The sequence below is a fragment of the Artibeus jamaicensis genome, unplaced genomic scaffold (genome assembly GCF_021234435.1).
Source record: "Artibeus jamaicensis isolate MK-2021 breed Jamaican fruit bat unplaced genomic scaffold, CSHL_Jam_final contig_685, whole genome shotgun sequence".
Lineage (NCBI taxonomy): Eukaryota > Metazoa > Chordata > Mammalia > Chiroptera > Phyllostomidae > Artibeus > Artibeus jamaicensis.
Genome location: NW_026521924.1, coordinates 834,375 through 854,974, shown reverse-complemented (window position 1 = coordinate 854,974; position 20,600 = coordinate 834,375). Strand labels below are relative to the sequence as shown.

The following is a 20,600-nucleotide window of genomic DNA, read 5'->3' as shown; positions in this document are numbered from 1 at the left end:
CACAGCCATGTGGTCCTCTCCCCTCATGGCTGCTGAGTTAGGGTTTAAATCCCCATGCCAACCTTCCTCTGCAGCCCCATTTCCGACTCCTCCCACAATCAGCTACACTTGCCAGCACTCCTGTATCGTTCCAGCTTTACTAGGCTGCCATCATGAGTCTGGGCAGGTGTAGCCCCATGGCGTGGAGCCAATCATCTCCAAGCTCTCATGCAAGTTCTGTAACCCGGGGGACCTGCCCCCAGTTACATCCTGGGTGGAAGTCCCTTCCCTCCCCCTGGCTCAGAGCATGGCCACAGCTATTTAACATATCTATGAAACCAGTTAAAGGTTATAGATATGTTAAATGACCATGCCAGAGGTTAGCTGCAAAGCTGTTGCTATGCAAAACAGCTCTGCATGTTCCCTTCCCCCCAACTCACACCTGTGGGAGGAAGGGGTGAGCACATACTATATATCTTTCTAATATTTCCTGTATACCCTGAGTCCTGGACTCCATTCCAAATCCTCATTTGGGGTCCCCCCTTCCCTCCATCCTGTTACGTAATGTGTATACTTTCTTCCTAATTTAGCATGATAATATAAGACAGTAAAAATGCACCACTTATCACTCTCATTTGCACTGATATTTTCTTTTTTTATTAATCAAATTGGAGAATTCAGATGTGTCTAACTTTCATATGAATTGTTCTTTTTTCTGGTTTTTTTTTAATAGGTGATAATGAAGAAAAAGATGTTGACATGAAAGAAGATTCAGGTATTAAATTAATTATTTTATTCTCACAGGAAGGGCAAGATCATTCTGTTGATTATGTACACTTCACTTTTTAAAGAAAAGACAAAATAAGGTTAATAAAGTAGAAATATATGTTCAACATCCTAACATAAAGTAGTTTTCCCAACTCTTATGGCTAATACATTTACTGTATTTAAGTGCTAAACATGATTTTGAGCTTCCTGATAGCTAAGGTAAAATGAAACATGATATTGTAGTTAATAGAATTGTGTAACAAATCACTACTACAACTTAGTGGCTAAAATACCTACTTACTGTGTTCATATATTCTGTGGGTCAAGAATTCAGACAAAACATGGTAAGAGTGACTTGGTAAACCTGCTTCATAAGGCCTGAGACCTTGGCAGGAAAACTGAACTTGGGGCTGCAATTACCTGAAGAGACCCTCACACACATGTCTGGTTGGTGACTGATATTGGCAATCAGCTGAAACCTTAGCCCGGTAATTTTCTGAAACACTTACACATGGCTTCTTGATGTGGTCTGTTGTTCTTCACAGCATGGCTGCCAGATTCCAAAGTGGTTTCTCTAGAGAGAGTGAGCAAGCCAGAGGGAGCTTTGCCCTTTACAGGACTCAGCCTCAGGGCTACCATAGCATCACTTCTATTGAACATTTTTCTTCAGAACAGTCAGGCTGACTCAGGCTCAGAGGAAGAGAAAATAGAGTCAGTGTTCTTGTGCAAAGCCTGTAGGACCTGAAATATTGCTGGGGCCATTTTTGGAAAATATACATTGTACATATGATATGTTGCTCTCATCAAAAATTAATATGCCTGCCAACTCCTCAAGAAAAACTAGTGTTTGTTAAGAGAAATCTAGGGCCTAAAATTGTAGACTCTGGACTTCAGTAGCCGCTCCAACTGTGCTTGATAATGAATGCATGGGTCAATAGACCTGAATTCAATTCTAGTTCCATCACTTTTTGATTTGGGGCAAAAGTCTTTTCTCCATAACCTTCGTTTACACTTCTGGGGGCAATAGTTCACCGTACAGTGCTGTTTACGGGATTAAATTATACTAAACCTGAAATGTTTCTTGGACCTTAACACTCAATAAATTATTACTTTTTTCTCTGCCATTCTAACAGATATTGGAAGGATATAGGACTTAATTCTATGGTATAAGTTCCCTATTTTGGTGACTACACTGATGGAGACCCTGGCTTGTGGGGTCTGCCACAATGTGGATGAGGCACAAGAAATTCACACAGACTACTGAGTCCTGTGGAGGAAAAGAGGCAACATGGCTTTTCTCTCAAGGGAAGAAAAAGCCACAGCCTCCACCATGACAGGCCTTTATTTCTTTTTTCTCAGCACATTACATGATGGTCCTCAATTACTATGCACAGGTTCCCTTTAGGTGGTTACCTCTTACAGAAAAGAGCCGATGCTGCTAATCACATCACAGAAAAAGATATTTGCAAACGAAAAGGGAAAAGTGGTTGAACCAGTTAGTCATCCTTGGAAGGTTTAGCATGGATTTCAGGAAGTTACTTTACAGTAAATGTTTTCTGCCTCAATTTAGGGTGAGGGAGTTTTAGCAAAAGCAAGTCTCAAAGTGCCCTAGGTACATTACAGGCCTGATTCCCCATGGGAGAACCTATCTGTGGGCATGGGTCCTATGCATCGGACCTTGCTTTCTACTGGGAGCTGGGCCCACACCAGGCAAAATGGTCTCCTTCACTGCACTACTCTAGGTATGAAATAGGGACAGGTTGCAAAATTAAAATAGATATTGTAGAAGTCTTAATTTTGTGTAACCTCCTAATTAATTCCAGAACTCCTTACAAACCAATGACAACCTTAGTTTGAGCAGCTCCATTTACAGGGAACTCTTTAAATTCAGAGACAACCAATTTCATTAGATAAAGTTTGGTTAAAATTTTCCTTCTCCTTGTGAAATTAAATTTCTCTCCCTCTTCTGACCTCTCATTATTTTTGTGGGGAAATAACACTAGTTCCTTTCTTCATAACAGTTCATTAGAACAATGATGGTAACTTCTATCTACTCTTCCTCACCCCAAACGTGTCTGGTTCCTAAAAATCACTTGGTCTCCCCAGGGCAATAGATCAGAGGGCATAAGAAGCAGGGGGAATCTAGACTCAGGAGCAGAAATGAAGGAGACGCAAGTGGGATGGTAGCAATAGCTGTCAATTTCCTATCTATATCTCTTCGTTAAGTCACCGTCACTTTACAGCATGAGCAACTTTCTAAAGAAAGTTCTTGTGACTCTCAGCTGATGTTTTTCTCTGGTCATAAAAGTAAATGCAAAATATCAGAAAATTAATTTTTCTGGAGCAGCCCTCAACCAAGGATGGACTCAAGCTGATCAGTACCCCTGCAGGATACATCAGAGTCATGTTCTACTTCAGCATTGTTCAGTAGAGGTGGATTTAATTTTAATAATATACTATGTAATATATTAAATATATTACCATTTCAACATATAAACAATAAAACAATTATTAGTCAGATATTTTACTTTTCTTCATACTATGTTTTTGAAATTTGTTTGCATTTTACATTCATAACTTAGTTCAGAGTAGCCGCATATCAAGTACTCATGGGCAATATATGGTGTTGGGCAGTAAGATTGTATTGCATTGCCCAGAGGTCCCCAGGAGAATTGAGCCCTGATTTTCTACTGTGGAACTTGCTCATTAGCACACCCACCATTGGCTGCCTTCTCTCTTCTGTCTCACTTTCCTACTCTCCTGTGGTGTTTCCTGGGATAATTTCTCAAATTAAGTACTAACATTAAAACCTTTGACTCAGTGTCTACTTCTGAGACAATCCAAGCTAAGACAGGGCTCTGCTTGCCTTTTGTAAAACTTGAAGCCCAACATAAAATTTCAATTAAATGGTCAATTCCTATACTTATGTAGAATGTCTCATTATTTAAAAGAACCATATGTTGAAAAAAGGCTTTAAATGGTCACCTTGTTTTGGATTACATTTCATGAATTTAATGCTAATGTTTGCTATTCTCATTTAGCCTGTTCACATAATGTATCCTTAGAAATTCCTTCAACCTTGGGAAGTACTACCCTTTCAGTTAGCCAGCATAAAGATCTTACTTGCTAAGGATCATTTGCCTAAGTGCCATAAGTACACTTTTTTAGGCAAAGGGAGTTGGCCTCTTAATGACATGCGGCTAGCTACCAAACTGCTGAGTGATTTTAAGGAACTTATTACTAATGCTAATGCAGAGCCCATGGGGTTGGAGTCAGCATTTGAGGCTCAGAGACCTTAATTGGATCATCATTTCTGATTTTAGTCCCACCAGGTTTCCTGGGGGGTTTGTCTCTAATAGTTGGTTGCAGCTGTTCAAGTCATACTCAGTGGCCCAAGAGTGCTGTCACTCAGTGGCACAAAGATACAGGCAGAATGGGCTCCAGAAGCTGCTCTCCATTTCCTAATTTGATTGCTGAAATCATGGGGGATTTCTGTGCTGGATGGTTCCATGGTGTGCCTGCTGGCCTTGACAGACATTGGTAAACAGACTGGCTTCAGTTCAGATCTCACATTTGGGCATGCTGGTCTCCCAGATGGGTCTGAACCACCTCCCAAGACCATTAACTGCTGCCTCCCCTCTACCATGCATCACCTCTTCTCATACAAGTGGAAATGTTGGAGAAATATTTAAGAATGGAATTGCATAACTGAAGGGCTACTTGTGTGAATCAACCAGGCAATGAATACTAGTGAATGATAGTGAGTAATAATTTTAATACCAAAAACCAGTGAGGTACTTGTAAACTGACTCCCTGGGTAGAAGTCCCACTGTGAAAAGTTTGCAGATTTTTTTGGTGTGAATACAGCTACCATGGTTATTGCTCAGCCTACCAAGCATGAGGTCAATGAATGTCAGAGTTGAGGAGAGAGAGGTACAATCAGTTGGTCCAAGTTGGCTCAAGTCAGCCCCAGCATACCTCTGTTGAATCATATATTAATTGAGTATGTAGCTTGTGCCAATCACTCAACACACATGAACCCGTTTAAGATATGCAAAAACTCATGGTTGCAGGGACTGTTATTACTGAAGTTTAGGAGTAATTAGCTGCTTGCTTAAACATCAGAGACAGAATTTAGGTGTACCTGATCTCAAGACTCATGTTCTTAAGTTTGTGTTCTTGTCTTCAAACTCTAATAGTAAGTTGAGGTAGAAACATCTCAGATGGTGTCAGGTTAGGTCAGCCTCAAAATGAGGCTCTGCCTCATGTGAGGTGGTAGAAACAGGTTGGCTTAAATCCCTATGATTTTTTAAATCCTTTAACACCTCTTTAATCCTAGCATAGTTAATGTATTCCTACATCCATCCATTTACGGCAAGGCCATCTACTGTTGAAATGGGCCCCAAACTGAGCCAGCAGGGACAGAAAATCAGCACCTACCTATTCCATGTCAGCCACAGGAAAGCAAGGAGCAGAGTTGAGTTTCTCAGGTGGCAAAACCATGCTCATGGCAAAATTCCAGGTTTCTGCCCTCTACCAGAAACAGAGGTAAAGTAGGTAATGTGATACACTGAAGGAGAAGCATGGAATGCTTTTCAGAAATGTTTCTTCAGCTTCCCAGGCCAAGAGGGAGAATTGTTTCTGCTGAGCCACATGTATACACCTGAGTATAGAGGCTGTATGCATCAGTGACTTTCATTTCAGGGACTCCATGGATGTTGTGAAATGATACTATACTTTTGTCATAGAAGACTGTTCCTAGTTGATATGTATGGGTACTCACAGACTACTCAAGAAATGGCCTACAATTTTTTTTTCAAAATTGAAGTACTAGTACTTTTGGGGTACTTAAAATCTCAAAGTGTGGGCAAACAGATGCCCACATCTTCTTAAATCTTTTATTCTCCAAGAATTCCCATTCAGGTGGGAAATTAAGATTTAAAAATTTAATTCTGAAACATGCATTTTCGTGAAATACTGGTTTGGAGTTAAATTCCCAGCATTGAAAATACTCCTCTTGGCCCATGCATTTCCAGGGCAAAGAAAGGTTAGTCTACTCCCAGGGAGATTTCAGTGTTGCTTTGTCCATTTTACCAATCCCTTTGAGGCCAGTATCTTTGCTCAGTGGGCTGTTCCAAGCACCTGAATTCTTGTTGCTGAACCCATTCTGAAGAGTGATCATCAGTCTCACACTGGGTAACAGAAGTTTGAGAGAGGTGCTGATATAGTCATTAGCAACCTATTTTATCCTGACTGTGGTAATGACCTAAGATGTGACTGTCTTGCAACCACAGAAAACCTAATCTAGTGAACAAAAACCTTTGTAGTCCATAATGTCAATGTTTTAATAGCACATCTAGCAAATACATTTTTGTCCTATTTCTCTTTTAATAAATTGAAAAAGAACATTTTAGAATCCTGGCATAAGATGACAACTGCTAAGTGAATGAGAATTAGGCAAGGGCACCATTGTATCTTGGCCTTAAAGAAAGGTCTGGGTTAAAGGAAAATAAAACAGAATTAGAAATGAAATTCTCAAGACACTGGTAGGCACCAGGAAGACAAGAAAGATTAGAAAAGTTAAATGTTCTTTTCTCATGGGATTTACATTCTTGGGTGTGGGGTAGAGGAGAGTGACACATAACAAAGAAATAAACAAGGGGACAAGATAATTTCAAATATACCACATGATATGTTTACAGGGATTCTCCACATTGTGTGGTTGGTGAAGGGCTTTCTTGGGATCTGAATTTGATCTGAGATTAAAAAGTAAAAAGAAGGTAGACATATTGGGTTGGCCAAAAAGTTTGTTTGTTTGTTTGTTTTTTCTCCATAAGATGGCTCTAGTAGTGCTTAGTTTTCTTTAACTTCATTCAAAACAATTTGATTAGATTGTATTGTGACAGCTATCATATCAGCGTACATTAAAAAACATCAAAATTGGTGAGTTTTTGTGTAGCCATTTTAATATTAAAGATGGAAGAAAATATGCAACATTTTCAGCACATTCTGTTTTATTATGAAAGGTAAAAGACACAACTGAAATGTGAAAAAAAAGATTTGTGTAGTGTGTGGAGAAGGTGCTGTGATTGACAATGTTGTGGGAAGAAACTCACACCAAGAGGAGATAGTGGAAAATACCAGAAGTTTATTACGTGCTGGGGCTCAGAGGAGTCAGTCTCAAATTCTGAGCCCCGAACAAAGGATTCTTGGGGTTTATATAGTCTATAGGGTCTTTCTGTCTAGGTAACAAAGCAGGATGCAGAAGCGGAATGTAGAAGTTAGTTCTAGCTGTAGGGCTCCCTATACCTACGTCGCAGAAGCAGAGTACAAAGGCTAAATGCGGAAATTAGTTCTGACGGCGGGGAGCTAATCTTAGTCCTTGAGAACATCCTGTTGTTTGCTTTTCCTAGACAGCCTTCTGGCTCTCCCAGGGCGACTGGGGTTTGGGTGAACAAAGGTTTTCCAAAGCTTCCCGCAGCAACAAAACATGTCAAAAATGGATAGCAAAATTTTGCTAGAGCACCATGCTCTAGCACCATGCTGGAGATTTCTCGCTGGATGATGTTCCACGGTTGGGTAGACCAGTTCAAGTTGGACCAAATCAAGATATTAATTGAGAATAATCAATGTTATCCCACATGGGAGATAGCTGACAAAATCAAAATATCTAAAACCATAAAGTTGATGGTGAAAATTAAATATGCATCTTTTATTTTACAAGGGGAAAACTTATGGACTTTTTGGCCAACCAAATATTAATGTTTGTGGGTGTATGTGTAGGGGGAGTAGAGAAGAGCAGATAGTGCCAAGTTCCTGAGGTAGGAACCAGCCTAATAGTGATTGGAGAAAACAAAGGGAGCCAATAAATCTGAAGTCAAAGAGCAAGAGGGAGATGAAGCTAGAGCTCTAGGTGAATCCCAAATGGCAGGTTATCCTGGATCATGGAATCTTATTCTAAGATCAGTAAGGTTTGGATCTTATTTTAAGAACAATTGTTCCTTAACAGGTGAGCAACATGACCTGGTTTATGTTTTAAAGATAACTCTCTGGCTACTTCATGGAGAATAATAGAAAGATTAGGAAGCTAGAATTAGAATTCAGAAGGTTATTGGATTAACCTAGGTAAGAGATATTACTGATTTAGACTAGAATGATGAGTACAAAAGATGAGCACAGTGGATGAATATCAGATATATTTTGGAGCAGAGCTAATAGGAGTTATGGTAGAACTTACGGTTGCTTTACTGAAAAATTAAATGAAGAGAAATATTAAGTACATCTCAGGTTTTTAATTGATTTGTAGGTAGACATACTAATGTGCCTGTGATATGCCTATACTATGGAAAGAAGTGGTTTACAGGAACAAATTAATTTTTAGGGTCAAATTGCACATTGACAACTTTCAATTAATCTATAAAGTTTTAAATCAAGTTCTCCTGAAGAAAGAAATAATTTGAGGTTGCTTTTTAAAAAAGCACTTAAGATTTCACATTTGTGTAAATCATTAATGCTGTCAACAACAAAAATATATTTAAGCTTGACCTTCAAGTTTATTTATTTTCACAGGAGAATTGACAAAAATTTAGCTCAACCACCAATGACAGATAAATCAAAAATGAGGCCTCACTGTATGTGTGTATTTACAAAGAGGAAAACATCTTTAAACTTGAACATAATGTTGAACCCCACTGGTCAATATTTAAATAAGAATATTTTAAATCTTTGTGCTTCCAGAGGTGTTAGAGCCAAAAGGCCTCTCTCCACCCCACAAGAAGAGCAAAGCAAAGAAGCCAGAAACTTTCAAAGATTCTAGCGAGGGTAAGTCATGTTGTTTCTCCTTTTTCAAAATAAAGTATGCCAGGAAAAAAATTCTCTTTGATATGTTCTCACATTCAGATATTTCTAAGGGTTCGAAAACCACAGAATAATTATTTTTCTTTTCCTAATACATTTTCTATCCCCTGAATGCGAGAATGAAAAAGCCAAATTCAAGTTTATTTTGGTAAAGTAAATCCAAATTTTTTAAATAATTTTATCAGTGCAATATATATTCCATTTCTGACAAGTGTGGAGTCGTGAGTAGTGTTGTGAAATCATCAGAGACTGAAGGTTGAGATCTATACAGTCGTCCCTTGCTATATATTGCAGTTCACTTATTGTGGCTTCACTGCGTCTTGGAAGCCCACAATATAGTGAACTGAGATATACCGAGGGACAACTGTATGCTTCACTTGTGAGTACCCATGTAGAATTTTATACGTTGTTAAAAGTACGTAGGTTTAAGAGTGTAGAAAGTGTTTAAGAGCATATAAAGTGCTTATAAGAGTGTGGAAGGGCTTTATAAAGCCTTAAATATATATAAATAATAAAATAAATATAATGCCGCTACTTCAAGGATTTTCACCTATCATGGGCGTCTCTGGAACTTGCCTCCCATGATAAGTGAGGGATCACTGTATATGATGAGCAGCACTGTGGCTGTTGGCTTATTGGATTCACTTGTTTTTCTCACGAACACATTCTGGGTCCAGAATTAGACCTCAGCAATGGATGCCCGAACTTTCTGTTTTTGGAGTTTTCTTCCATTTTCTACAAGCCAAAGTATCTTTGCATTTATGTGTTGAATAGGCAGGTTCAATTGGGCTCAGTTTTATGAAGAAAGGACTGTCTCTCTTTTACAATGCTAGTAGCACTTTCAAGATATTCAAAATTTTTCTTTTAAATGTAAATGAGGCATTTTAAGGGATTTTCTTCCCTAAGAGTATGCATAAACTTCTAAAAGGGGAACACACTGCCCTGGCTGGTGTGGTTCAGTTGGTTGGCCTTATTCTGCAAAGCAAAAGGTTTGATTCCCGGTCAGAGCATATGCCTGGGTTACAGGTTTAGTCCCCTGGTTTGGGCAGGCACAAGAGGCAACCAATCAATATTTCTTTCACTTTAATTTCTCGCCCTTGCTTTCTCCCTTTCTTCTCCTGTCTCTAAAAGTAAATAAATAAAATCTTTTCATTAAAAGGAGGGTACACACCTGTGGCTTCTTCTTTCTTTTTGGAACCCCACTCCAACCACTGTGAAATGGAGAGAATAATAAGATTGATGATGTCAACTTGGGTCTTTCAGGAGGAAGATGTCAAGATGAAGTAGAAGCACAGGGAGTTAATAGGGGGGAACTCGTTTGAAGGATACAGAGTAGCACTGAGAGTAGGGATAGGTGGTAGGTGGGAGAATTAGTCTTCACTGCAGTCAGAAAGTCTGGGGAGGTCCAGACAGAGCAAGGATTAACCATTAGAGGAGCCATGCATGAGGCAGGAGTGTTTGGCTGGAGGATCCCTTTTCCCTTGCTCACTCACAGTCTGCAAGCAGCTTAGGGAGAAAGTGGCCTTGTCATGAATATTATACTGCAGTAAATCTCAAAAGTGTAGGAGCTGGAAGATGTCAGCTAGCTTCATTCCAGTAGTAGGTTCTCTCTTGAAGGGAGATCTTGAGCAGCTACTTCCATGACTGCACAGCCTCTGTGTGAGTTTCATGGATCCATTGATAAATAGTGACACTGCCTTCACCCTCACCAGGCACAGAACCAACTGAGAAGGCAAAGCTGGAGCAAGTTCAAAATCAGGGAGGCTCAGTTTCAAAGATGAAACTGTTTTGTCTCCCAGGCTCGTCATAGTGACAGGAATGGTCAGTGCCCTCTGGGTGAGGAGCATGAGATAAACATTATTGACTAATAATGATCAAAAGAAATATTATGTATAAGCTACCTAACAGAGGTCCAGCTTTCTGTTGGTGATTGCTATTATAATTAACATCCTAATCAGGACCATGATAGGATACACACTGTCCTAAATTGTTGAAATGTGATTGAAAGTTTAGAATCATTTGGAGAAGAACACTTAGAACCTTGTAGAAGACCAGAAGCTCAAGCTGGACCAAGGTGCTAAGATTCCTTGGTATCTGATTGGGAGAGTAGCCAAGGCTTCTGTTTTCTACTTTAATTAGGTCTTTTCTGGGCATTCTCTTAAGGCCGTAATTGGGAAATGGATTAGAGGCAAAACAACTATTGCCTTTTTCCTGAAGAGAGTCTACATCACTGAGTGTTTCTCATTAAATACAGGACCTATCTCGGAGGTTGTTATCCAGAGCATGAGCCTGTTGTCACTTCCACTCTCACATGGTAGGCCATCAACTGATGTAGTTGCATCTTCTTTAACTAAAAAGGGAATTGCTCCTGGTTGTTCTTTCAAACATGTGAAAACTTCTTTCACTTCTCAAATAATTTGCTGTGTTTAGGAACATCATATCATAACCTTACTATGACTAAGTAATATGGCTTCTCCTCATCCAAATCTCCTCATTCAGAATCTGTTCTAAATCACAAAAATAGGACCACTATGGATTTGTTACCAAGGATAGTCTCTCGGTGAAATGTAAACATTAGTCACTCCACAGAAACATGAGAATTGTGCATTTGTTCCTAAAATAATCTCAAAGACAAAGAAGTAAAGTTTTCTGGGAAGAGAGCAAGACAGGGAGTATAATCAGACATGGCAGCAGCAGATGGTCCATGAAAGGCCACTCACTATTTATCAATGTTTCTGTTTGGATAAAATAAACTATGTCCCGATTCATGTGTTCTAGTGTTGCATACATTCCACTTTCTCTCATGATTTAAAGTGTTAGAATTTTTTGTTCCTATTGAATATGCAAATGCATATTGTATTACTGGGTAGAGAAGTAAGATGGAGCATGACCTTTCCCTATAGTTGTCTTCCTGTTTTAGGGTTAGCGATCCTTTTTCAAACTTGGTCATCTCTTTCCTTCATCACACCTTTTTCATACCTCTGGCTTCCCTACCCTGCTTCCAGACCTCATGGGTAAAATTGGAACACAAACTCACCTAGATTTTCTAGCCTATGATATCTTAATAACCGTACCTAGATTCAAAAGAAAAATTTTGAAGTGATATTGTCAAATTTTCTCATTCTGCAGAATTTTTTTTAAGTACAGTCTGCAAATGGTTCTTGAACTTACCCAAGACCATGCAGTTTGTAAACGTCAGTATCTCTTTTTGTTTTTCTAGAACCACACAGCTTCTCCAATCTTTTTCCCTTTCTCCCTTCTGGAAATGAAAACTAATTTTATTTTTTAGGATATTTTTTGTTATTGATTTTAGAGAGAGAGAAAGCAGGAAGAGAGAGAAAGAAAAATCAATATGAGAGAAACATAGACAATTTGCCTCCTATACACACACACCCCGACCGGAATCAAACCTGCAGCCTAGGTATGTGCCCTGAACAAGAATTGAACCCTCAAGCTTTTCGGGTAGAGGACAGTGCTCCAACCAACAAAACCACCTGGCCAGGACTGTAACTAGTTTCACTGAAGGAAGAAATGTTGCCATCATTGTAGTCTTAACTGAAAGTGATATTATATTATTATTTTGCTACAGTATTAAACATCAGAATAAAAAGTCGAACAATTTCTAAACATATTTACTTGCATTTTTATATTGCATACTTTGAGATATTGAGTTTTATTCTGATTATTTAGACTGGAATTATATGGACCACAGGCCGCATACTTTAAGTGACTCATGGCAGCACTATCCCTATAATGAAAAGTTTAGTAATTTCAGATTCCTGATCAATTGTTTAGCATCTGACGTAAATAAGAATGCTACCCATGAACCAGCACAATCATAGAGAGAATTATTTGAAAGAAGCCTGGTTAATACAAGTTTCATCACTTTCAACTCCCAATAATTTAGACCAGGTTTTTTTTTCCTTACAAAAATAAGTGAAACAATATTATTATAGAAAACTTAGTACTTTTGATAAAACATGCTTTTTCACACTTTCCTCCATCCTTAAGCAGTAAGTTCTAGATGTTCCTTAATACAAGTCCCTCAGGATTTGTGTGTCTGAAAATGTTATTTTGCACTTCTTTTTATAGCAGTTTTGCTGAGTAAAAATTTGAGGTTGATGGCTATTTTATTGCAATATTTTAGAGATATTTTCCCACAGTCTTATTAATTCTGTAGTGGTTAAGAAGTATCTCTCAGTCAATTGTTGTTACTTTTTAGTTACTCAATCTTTTGTCTGTGGCTGTGTTAACAGTCTAATCTTTGTCTTCGGTGTTCCTCGATGTTATTACAATGATCCTAGCTGTGGATTTCTCTTTACCCTTCTTAGGATTTGCTTTGCTTCTTGGATATGGGAATGGGCATCTTTCTTAATTCTAAAAAATTGCACAAATCTCCTTACCAAATATTACTTTTCCATTATCTCATGTTATTTCTTTCTTTGTTCATCACTTTTTTTATTTAGTTATTTTTCAAGTACAGTTTTTTGTCTATTTCTCCCATCCCAGCCCCCCCGCCCGCCCGGTGCTCCCCACCTCCCTCCCATTTCCTCGCCCCCCCTAGTCCTCATCCCTGTGTCTTTCATACTTGTTCCTCCAAATCCCTCCCCTTTTCCCCCTTAAATTCCCTTCCCTCTCCCCTCTGGTCACTGTTCCCTTGTTCTCTAGTTCAGTGCCTTTGTTTTTATTTTGCTTGCTTGTTTGTTTTGTTGTTTAGCCTCCTGTTAAAGGTGAGATCATATGGTATTTGTCTTTCAACACCTGGCCTATTTCACTCAGCATAATGCTTTCCAGTTCCATCCATGCTGTTGCAAAGGGTAGTAGCTCCTTCTTTCTCTCTGCTGCATAGAATTCCATTGTGTATATGTACCACGATTTTTTGATCCATTCATTTACTGATGGACATCTAGGTTGCTTCCAACTCTTGGCTATTGTAAATTTTGCTGCTATGAACATTGTGGTGCATAGGTTCTTTGAAATTGATGTTTTAGGATTCTTAGGATATAATCCTAGCAGTGGAATTGCTGGGTTAAAAGGCAGGTCAATTTTTATTTTTCTGAGAAAATTCCATACTGTTTTCCATAATGGCTGTACCAGTCTGCAATCCCACCAACAGTGAACTAGGGACCCCTTTTCCCCACAACCTCTCCAACATTTGTTGTTTGTTGCTTTGTCTATGATAGCCGTCCTGACTGGTGTAAAATGGTATCTCATTGTGGTTTTAATTTGCATGTCTCTGATAGCTAACGATATTGAGTATTTCTTCATGTGTCTCTGGATATTCTTTGTTCATCACTCTTAATTTACATTGTATTTTTTGTGTATTACTGTCTTTGATGCTTTCTAATTTTTTTAAGTCTATCGTTTAATTTTCTAGTTTTTTATTCAACTTTTTTTCTGTTTTTTAATTTTTTAATATATTTTATTGATTATGCCATTACAGTTGTTCTATTTCCCAGCTTCATTACCCTCCACCCTGCACACCTCCTCCCCCACCATTCCCTCCACCTTTAGTCTATGTCCATGTGTCTCAAGTTCTTTAGATTCTATATTTCCCATACTATTCTTGCCCTCCCCCCTATTTTCTACTTACCATCTATGCTACTTATTTTCTGTACCCTCTCCCCCCTTCTCTGCCTCCCACTCCCCTGTCGCTAACACTCCATGTGATCTCCATTTCTATGGTTCTGCTCCAAACTAGCTGTCCTCTTAAGTTTGCTTTTGTTTTAGGTGTGGTTGTTAATAACTGTGAGTTTGCTGTCCTTTCACAGTTCATATTTTTTATCTTCTTTTTCTTAGATAAGTCTCTTTAACATTTCATATAATAAGGGCTTGGTGATGATGAACTCCTTGAATTTGATCTTATCTGAGAAGCCCTTTATATGTCCTTCCATTCTAGATGAAAGCTTTGCTGTGTAGAGCAATCTTGGTTGTAGGTCTTTGGATTTCATGACTTGGAACACTTCTTTTCAGCCCCTTCTTGCCTGCATGGTCTCTTTTGAGAAATCCGCTGACAGTCTGATGGGAACTCCTTTGTAGATGACTGTCCCCTTATCTCTTGCTGCTTCTGGGATTCTCTCCATTTTAATCTTGGCTAATGTAATTATGATGTACCTTGGTGTGTTCCTTCTTGGGTCCATCATCTTTGGGACTCAACTTTATTTAATTTGATGTTTGATGTCTCTCTGAATTTCTTTTTTTTTATTTAATTATTTTCAACTATAGTATTCTATCTTTTTCTCTCTGAATTTCTTATTTTAATTATTAAAGTTTTCACTTTTACAAGTTTCATTTGTTATTTTTCTAATATAAATGTCATTTTTATTTGAAAAATAAAATATACTTTTAAATAACCTGTATCTGAAATTTAAATATCTCTAATTTTTATAAGTAAAATTCTGTAGTTGTTTCTGGAGACACACACTTATTGTTATATCTTTGTATGTTTTGTCTTTTTTATTGTCATATTTCTTCTATTTTTATTTGTGGAAGTTTTGGGAAGTTGGCTTATTTACATTTCATTTTCTGAGATACCTGGAAATACTAGCAATTTAGGAATAATTTAAACTAAACAAATGGCTCAGAGTTTGGTTTTCAGTTTTGTTTTGTTTGCTACTTGTCCGTAAACCCATATTAGTGTGGGTATAAGATCAGGAATTCTCGGCAAATGTTTTTCTTCCCCTCTTCCTATCCAGCCAATGTGAAACTGAGACAGGCAAATTCTTCCCTGTGTTTTAGACCTAAACCAGGGTGTAATTCTCATTTTCACCAGGGGCCACATCAGCCCTTGCCTTGAAAGGGCCAAATGTAATTTTAGGACTGTATAAACATAACTATTCCTTAACTAGGGGCAAGGAGCTCCATGGGCAGAAGAAACAAGGTGCCAGGCTGGATAAAACAAGGTAGAGGGCCCGATTCTGCCCACAGGCCTTGTGTTTGCCACCTGTGACCTAAGCAGTGGCTTCTCTGTGCCTCACATGTGTTACTTACTCAAACCAAAACTCAAGCTAGTGGTTCTCAGAGAGTATCCCTGTATCTGTATCACCTGGGAACTTGCTAGAGATAATAATTCCATGCCCCCCAGGGGTATTCCCAGACATACTGCATCAGAAACTCTGAGGTATGGCCCAGTAACTGTATTTTGTAAAGCCTTCTAGGTATTCAGATGTATGCTCAAGTTTGAGAACTGCTATTCTAGAGTCTAGATCTGTGATTAACAAATGCATCAAAGAAAACAATAATTTCAGTGCTTGCTCATAAATCTTGATTGAATCTTCTTTATAATTTCCTAATTCTAAGAATTCTTTTTATAATTTTTTAGCCATGTATTCAAAAATCAGATTGAGAGAAAAAGAGAGAGAAAGAGAGAATACATAGATGACTGGTAGATAGTACAAATATACAAATATGTGCCTATCTATGCATATGTATGCGTACCTACATTTATAAGACATAGTCTGGGAAGACATATATCAAATGTCCTCAAGAATTATCTTAGAGGAATAGAGAAGGGGCAGGGGCAGATTTTGGAAAGTTTAACATTCAACTTCCAAAATGTATATGTAATTAAAAAATATATGTGTCAAGAATCATTTCATATTTATAAAACAAAATGTATTTTTATTTAAAAACTAAAGAGAATTTATGCTTCTAAAATTCAGTAACAAGTTTAGAACAGTCATTTTTTCTCTACATGTATCTTCAAAGCCTTCAGTAGCTTTTGGTAATGAATGCTATTTTTCCATCACATTTTACAGAAAGCACTAGCACTTTGACTTGCTCTACAATTGTCTCTATAGAATATTCAAAAAGCCTGCATTTCTGATGCTTGCTCGTCAGGAAACTGAGGCCTTTCAATGCAAGCAACCCTGTACTGCACTTTAAAATATTAATGATCTCTTTTGTGATATGAAATTATATGTGGAAGCATTTTGGAAACTAGAAAGCACTATACAAGTTTGAAGGATCTAATGTTGCTATTATAGGTATTATTATTATTTTTGTTTTTACTAAAATAATTTTTTCTGAATGCATGAACTATTGGTGGAATGCACTTTATATTCCCCGAGAGACAGAATTTTTTCCCTTTGCTCTCTTATTTTCTCTGCATATTAAAGTATCATGTGACATGTTGTTTTGTGAGTGGCTGGACAGAAGGGACATTCTATCTTTCAAAAATGCCATGCAGCAGTTCATGCATTATATTCATAAACATGATCTTTAATTTAATTTTTGCGACAAGTGCAGTGAAGGGTAAAATCAGGCAGTCATAATTTTGACTTTGCTATCACTCAAATGAGCTTAGCTTAGTGATTGACCAGCTTTTAAAAAAAAAGTGGAAATAAGGAAAAGCAGATTTCTCATGAAGAAAAGCTCTATTTTACCCGTTAGACCTTAAAGTAGCAAGAATTTAAGCAAAATGTAGATTTTCATGCTGAAAAGTAGAATATAGTAAGTGCCTATGTGACCATCTTGGTTTAATTATATTTTATGTTCTGCTTGACTCAGCGCCATGCTGAACCACCCCCATGCCACAAATTAGCAGAAGGACCCAAAAGTCTGTTTTATTTTTTGTTTACTCTTTACATTTATTTATTAAGCAGAGCTGTGTTAAGATCATGGAGTTCTGTTTTAGATAAGTGGGGCTTAGCAAATGTGAATACTGAGGCATTTTGCATAGTGAAAATGAAGAGCCTACCTGGATAGAGTAACTGCAGGTGCTGTTTGACGCAGAATGATCCCTGTTTATGGCTGCTGTCCTTGGCATATTCTTAGCAATGCTCTCTCTCACCCTGAGAGGTATCCTGGTTTAGGCAATAACATGTGAACCCTCCTACCCATAGAGAGAGAGTTCAGCATGAGTGTGGACAGATCTCTAGGTTATCTAAGTTATGCTTCCTACTTAGGCAGGTTTTCTAATCTAAAACTCAGTTTCCTCCTATTAAATGGAGGGAAAAAAACACTGATCTTGTGGGACCATGAAGTAATTTGAACAAGATAATGTATGGAAACTACTTACCATTCAGTCAAAATGGTATATTGAATTTGCAACAGGAAGAGGTCCCACCAGAAACTTGCTTACTTTGTTTAATGCTTGAAATTCCTTTTACTATGAACGACACAATTTTGCAAGCAGAGATAAGCTTTAAAATGCATTGATTATTATATCTCATGTCTCACTAAGGTATTATGTTTTGTTTTGTTTCTTTTCTCTCCCTTGGGAGCACACTCTGCCCTGCCAACATAATTCCTGTCCCAAATGGACTTTCTCTCAGTCTAGCTTCTCCTTCCTGATGTCCAGTCTCCTTTTTTTCAAGTCAAGCTTCCTAAGGAATTAGTGTACCCCCAGTATTTACGCAACCTCCCTTCTCTGACATTTGTCAGTCTCTACGTTATGCCTCTAAAACTTCATGGAGAATAACAGGTTCTGTCAGGGAATAAAGGAGAAGGCGAACTCTGGTTACTGGCCATCAATTCAGACCTTGCCACTGAGACTGTCATTGTCCAGTCCCCATGGTCTTTTGAATTCTGTAATTCTCTGCTATTTCTGTAAGCTGCTGGACCAAGGACCTCTGTGCTGAAACTGGGTCTTGTTCTAACTGCCTGTAGTCTTGTTCTCCTGGATGAGTGTTTCTCAGACTATGGCCCATTCAGGAGATCTGCAAGGTAAAAATGAATTTTACATGGAACTGTGATCTCAAAACTCTACATTCACTAGGAATACAGTGCAAATGCTGCCTCCTGGACTTGTGCAAAGTAGTGACACCACAGAGATACCCCACAGCACCTCCCTTCCTCCAATCACACTAGCATAACTCCCTGCTACCCTGATACATCTTTTCAAAGTATTAATTCCACATTAATACTTCAAACAATTATTTCAAACTTAATGGCTTAAAACTTAACAACTCAAAACAACAATGGCATTTATTATCTTAAACTTTCTCTGAGTCGGAAATTTGAGAGTGTTTTACCTGATGGTTCTGGGCCATTATATCCCATGATATTACAGGACATTCTAGGTTATAAAAGTCTAGGTTGTAAAAGTCTAGGTTATAAAAGAGTGTGGATTTTGCCTGGGCATCCCTTGGATCACAAGCTCAGGGGTTAGGCAGTTGCCATGTGCTGAGGACACTCCTACAGCACTGTGGAGAGGTCTCCTTAGCAACGAAACCAGGCCTCTTGCCAACATCAAACACCAATCTGTAAGTTATATGAGCAAGGAGCCATCTTGGCTGGAATCAGATCCTCTGGCTTCAGGCAAGCCTGCAGATGACTACAGAACTGGCTTACATCTTGACAGCAACTTGAGACCCCAAGCCAAGTGTCATGCAGAAAAAACAAGCTGTCAGGAGGAAATGGGGGGTGCTCATGTTTGTGCAAGTGGGTGGTAGGGAGGGGATACTTAAGAGAGAAATTAAGATTTCAAATATGTTGGACCTCACTGATTATCAAGTTGAATTTGATTTAGAAAAACTAAATAACATAAAAAGTAACCTGAGCACCCATCTTGGAAAAAAAGGAGTGGTCCAATACAGGAAATAGCACCCACCCTAATTAGCCCTAATGAGCAAAAGCCCTAATGAGAAAGAGGTCTGTCTCTGTTAGTCTAAGTAAGACCCATGTGAGTAACTGGGGAGGGTTTCACACTTGAGTGTGCACGGAACTCACTAGAGGGCATGTTAAACCCAGTCTCTCATTCAGGAAGTACAAGTTGTCCAAGAAAATGCATTTCTAATAATTCCCTAGCTGATGCTGATGCCCTGAACTGAAGACTCCTCTTTGAGAATCACTTACTAGGGCACTGTAAGCCACTATAGGGACTTTGTCTTTTTCTCTGAGCCAAGTGAGAATGTAACATTTTAAGCAGAAAAGGGGCATAATCTTACATTTTAAAAGAAATCTGGTTGTTGTGTTGAAAAATGGACTGCGGGGGGCTACAGAAAGAAATAGAAAGTTTACTGGGACAAGAGATACTGGTAGCTTGTTCCAAGCAGCAATGAAGGAAATGAGTAAATCAGCAGAGTCACTGACATTGGATGTGGAGTCTGAAAGAGAAGAGTCAGCTGTTGAATCTAGAGTAGTAGTTGTACCCCACTTGTACTTAATTCCAACTTGACAACAAATTCATAACTATCAACAATTGAACCTAAGAAACAAAAACTAAAACTAAGCAAACAGCTAGAACAGGAACAGAATCACAGAAATGGAGATCACGTGGAGGGTTATCAGTGGGGAAGGGGAGGGATAGAATTGCAGGGAAAGGCACAGGGAATAAGAAGCATAATTGGTAGGCATAAAATAGACAGGGGCAGGTTAAGAATACTGTAGGAAATAGAAAAGCCAAAGAACATATATATACAACCCATGGATATGAACTAAGGGAGGAGGGAATGCTGGAAGGTGGGGGGTACAGGGCAAAAGGGGGAATAAAGGGGAGAAAAACTGGGACAACTATAATAGCATAATCAACAAAATATACTTAAAACACTTTCTAGGAAAAATAATTCTTCCCATCCCTACCCTCCAGTATTTCCACCCTGGTACTCCTTTCTTGCCCCACAAAAGAAAGTCACTAGCTCATCCTAAGGCAAAATTTACAATAAAACAAAAGCAAAAATATTTAAGCATATAGGAAATTCTCATAAATAACAACAAAACAGAGAAAACACAAGAGCGTTAGCAAAGATAACTAGCAGAAAGTTTATTTTAAATGACCTCAATATTATGGGTTCCAGTAGGTTCTCCTTTCCACAAGAGGTATTGATTATTGTTATTTATTTATTTTCAATAAGTACTTTTCAAGTGAATGGATGATCATAGAATTGTTGTCATGTATGATTGCCAAGCCCAGGAGGGGTGGAAGGAAGGCAGGCAGGAAGGAAAGTAGGAAGGGAGGGGAAAAGAAAGGAAAGGGAAAATAAAGTTGTAAGGTGGTAGAAAAGGCCTTGAACTAGGAACCAGTACACCTGAATTCTATTTTCATTTCTAAGGCA

At 38.4% G+C, this 20,600-nt stretch overlaps 1 protein-coding gene across 1 annotated transcript in view; it reads left to right on the top strand.

Annotated features, from left to right (window-relative positions):
- The window catches only part of MACROD2 (mono-ADP ribosylhydrolase 2), a 2,162,759-nt gene that overhangs the window by 1,977,763 nt on the left and 164,396 nt on the right, over positions 1-20,600 (top strand). The window contains exons 10-11 of the mRNA XM_053671340.1: positions 713-754; positions 8,485-8,568. Coding sequence (XP_053527315.1) covers positions 713-754; positions 8,485-8,568 — 126 coding nt within the window. The remainder of the gene's footprint in view (positions 1-712; positions 755-8,484; positions 8,569-20,600) is intronic.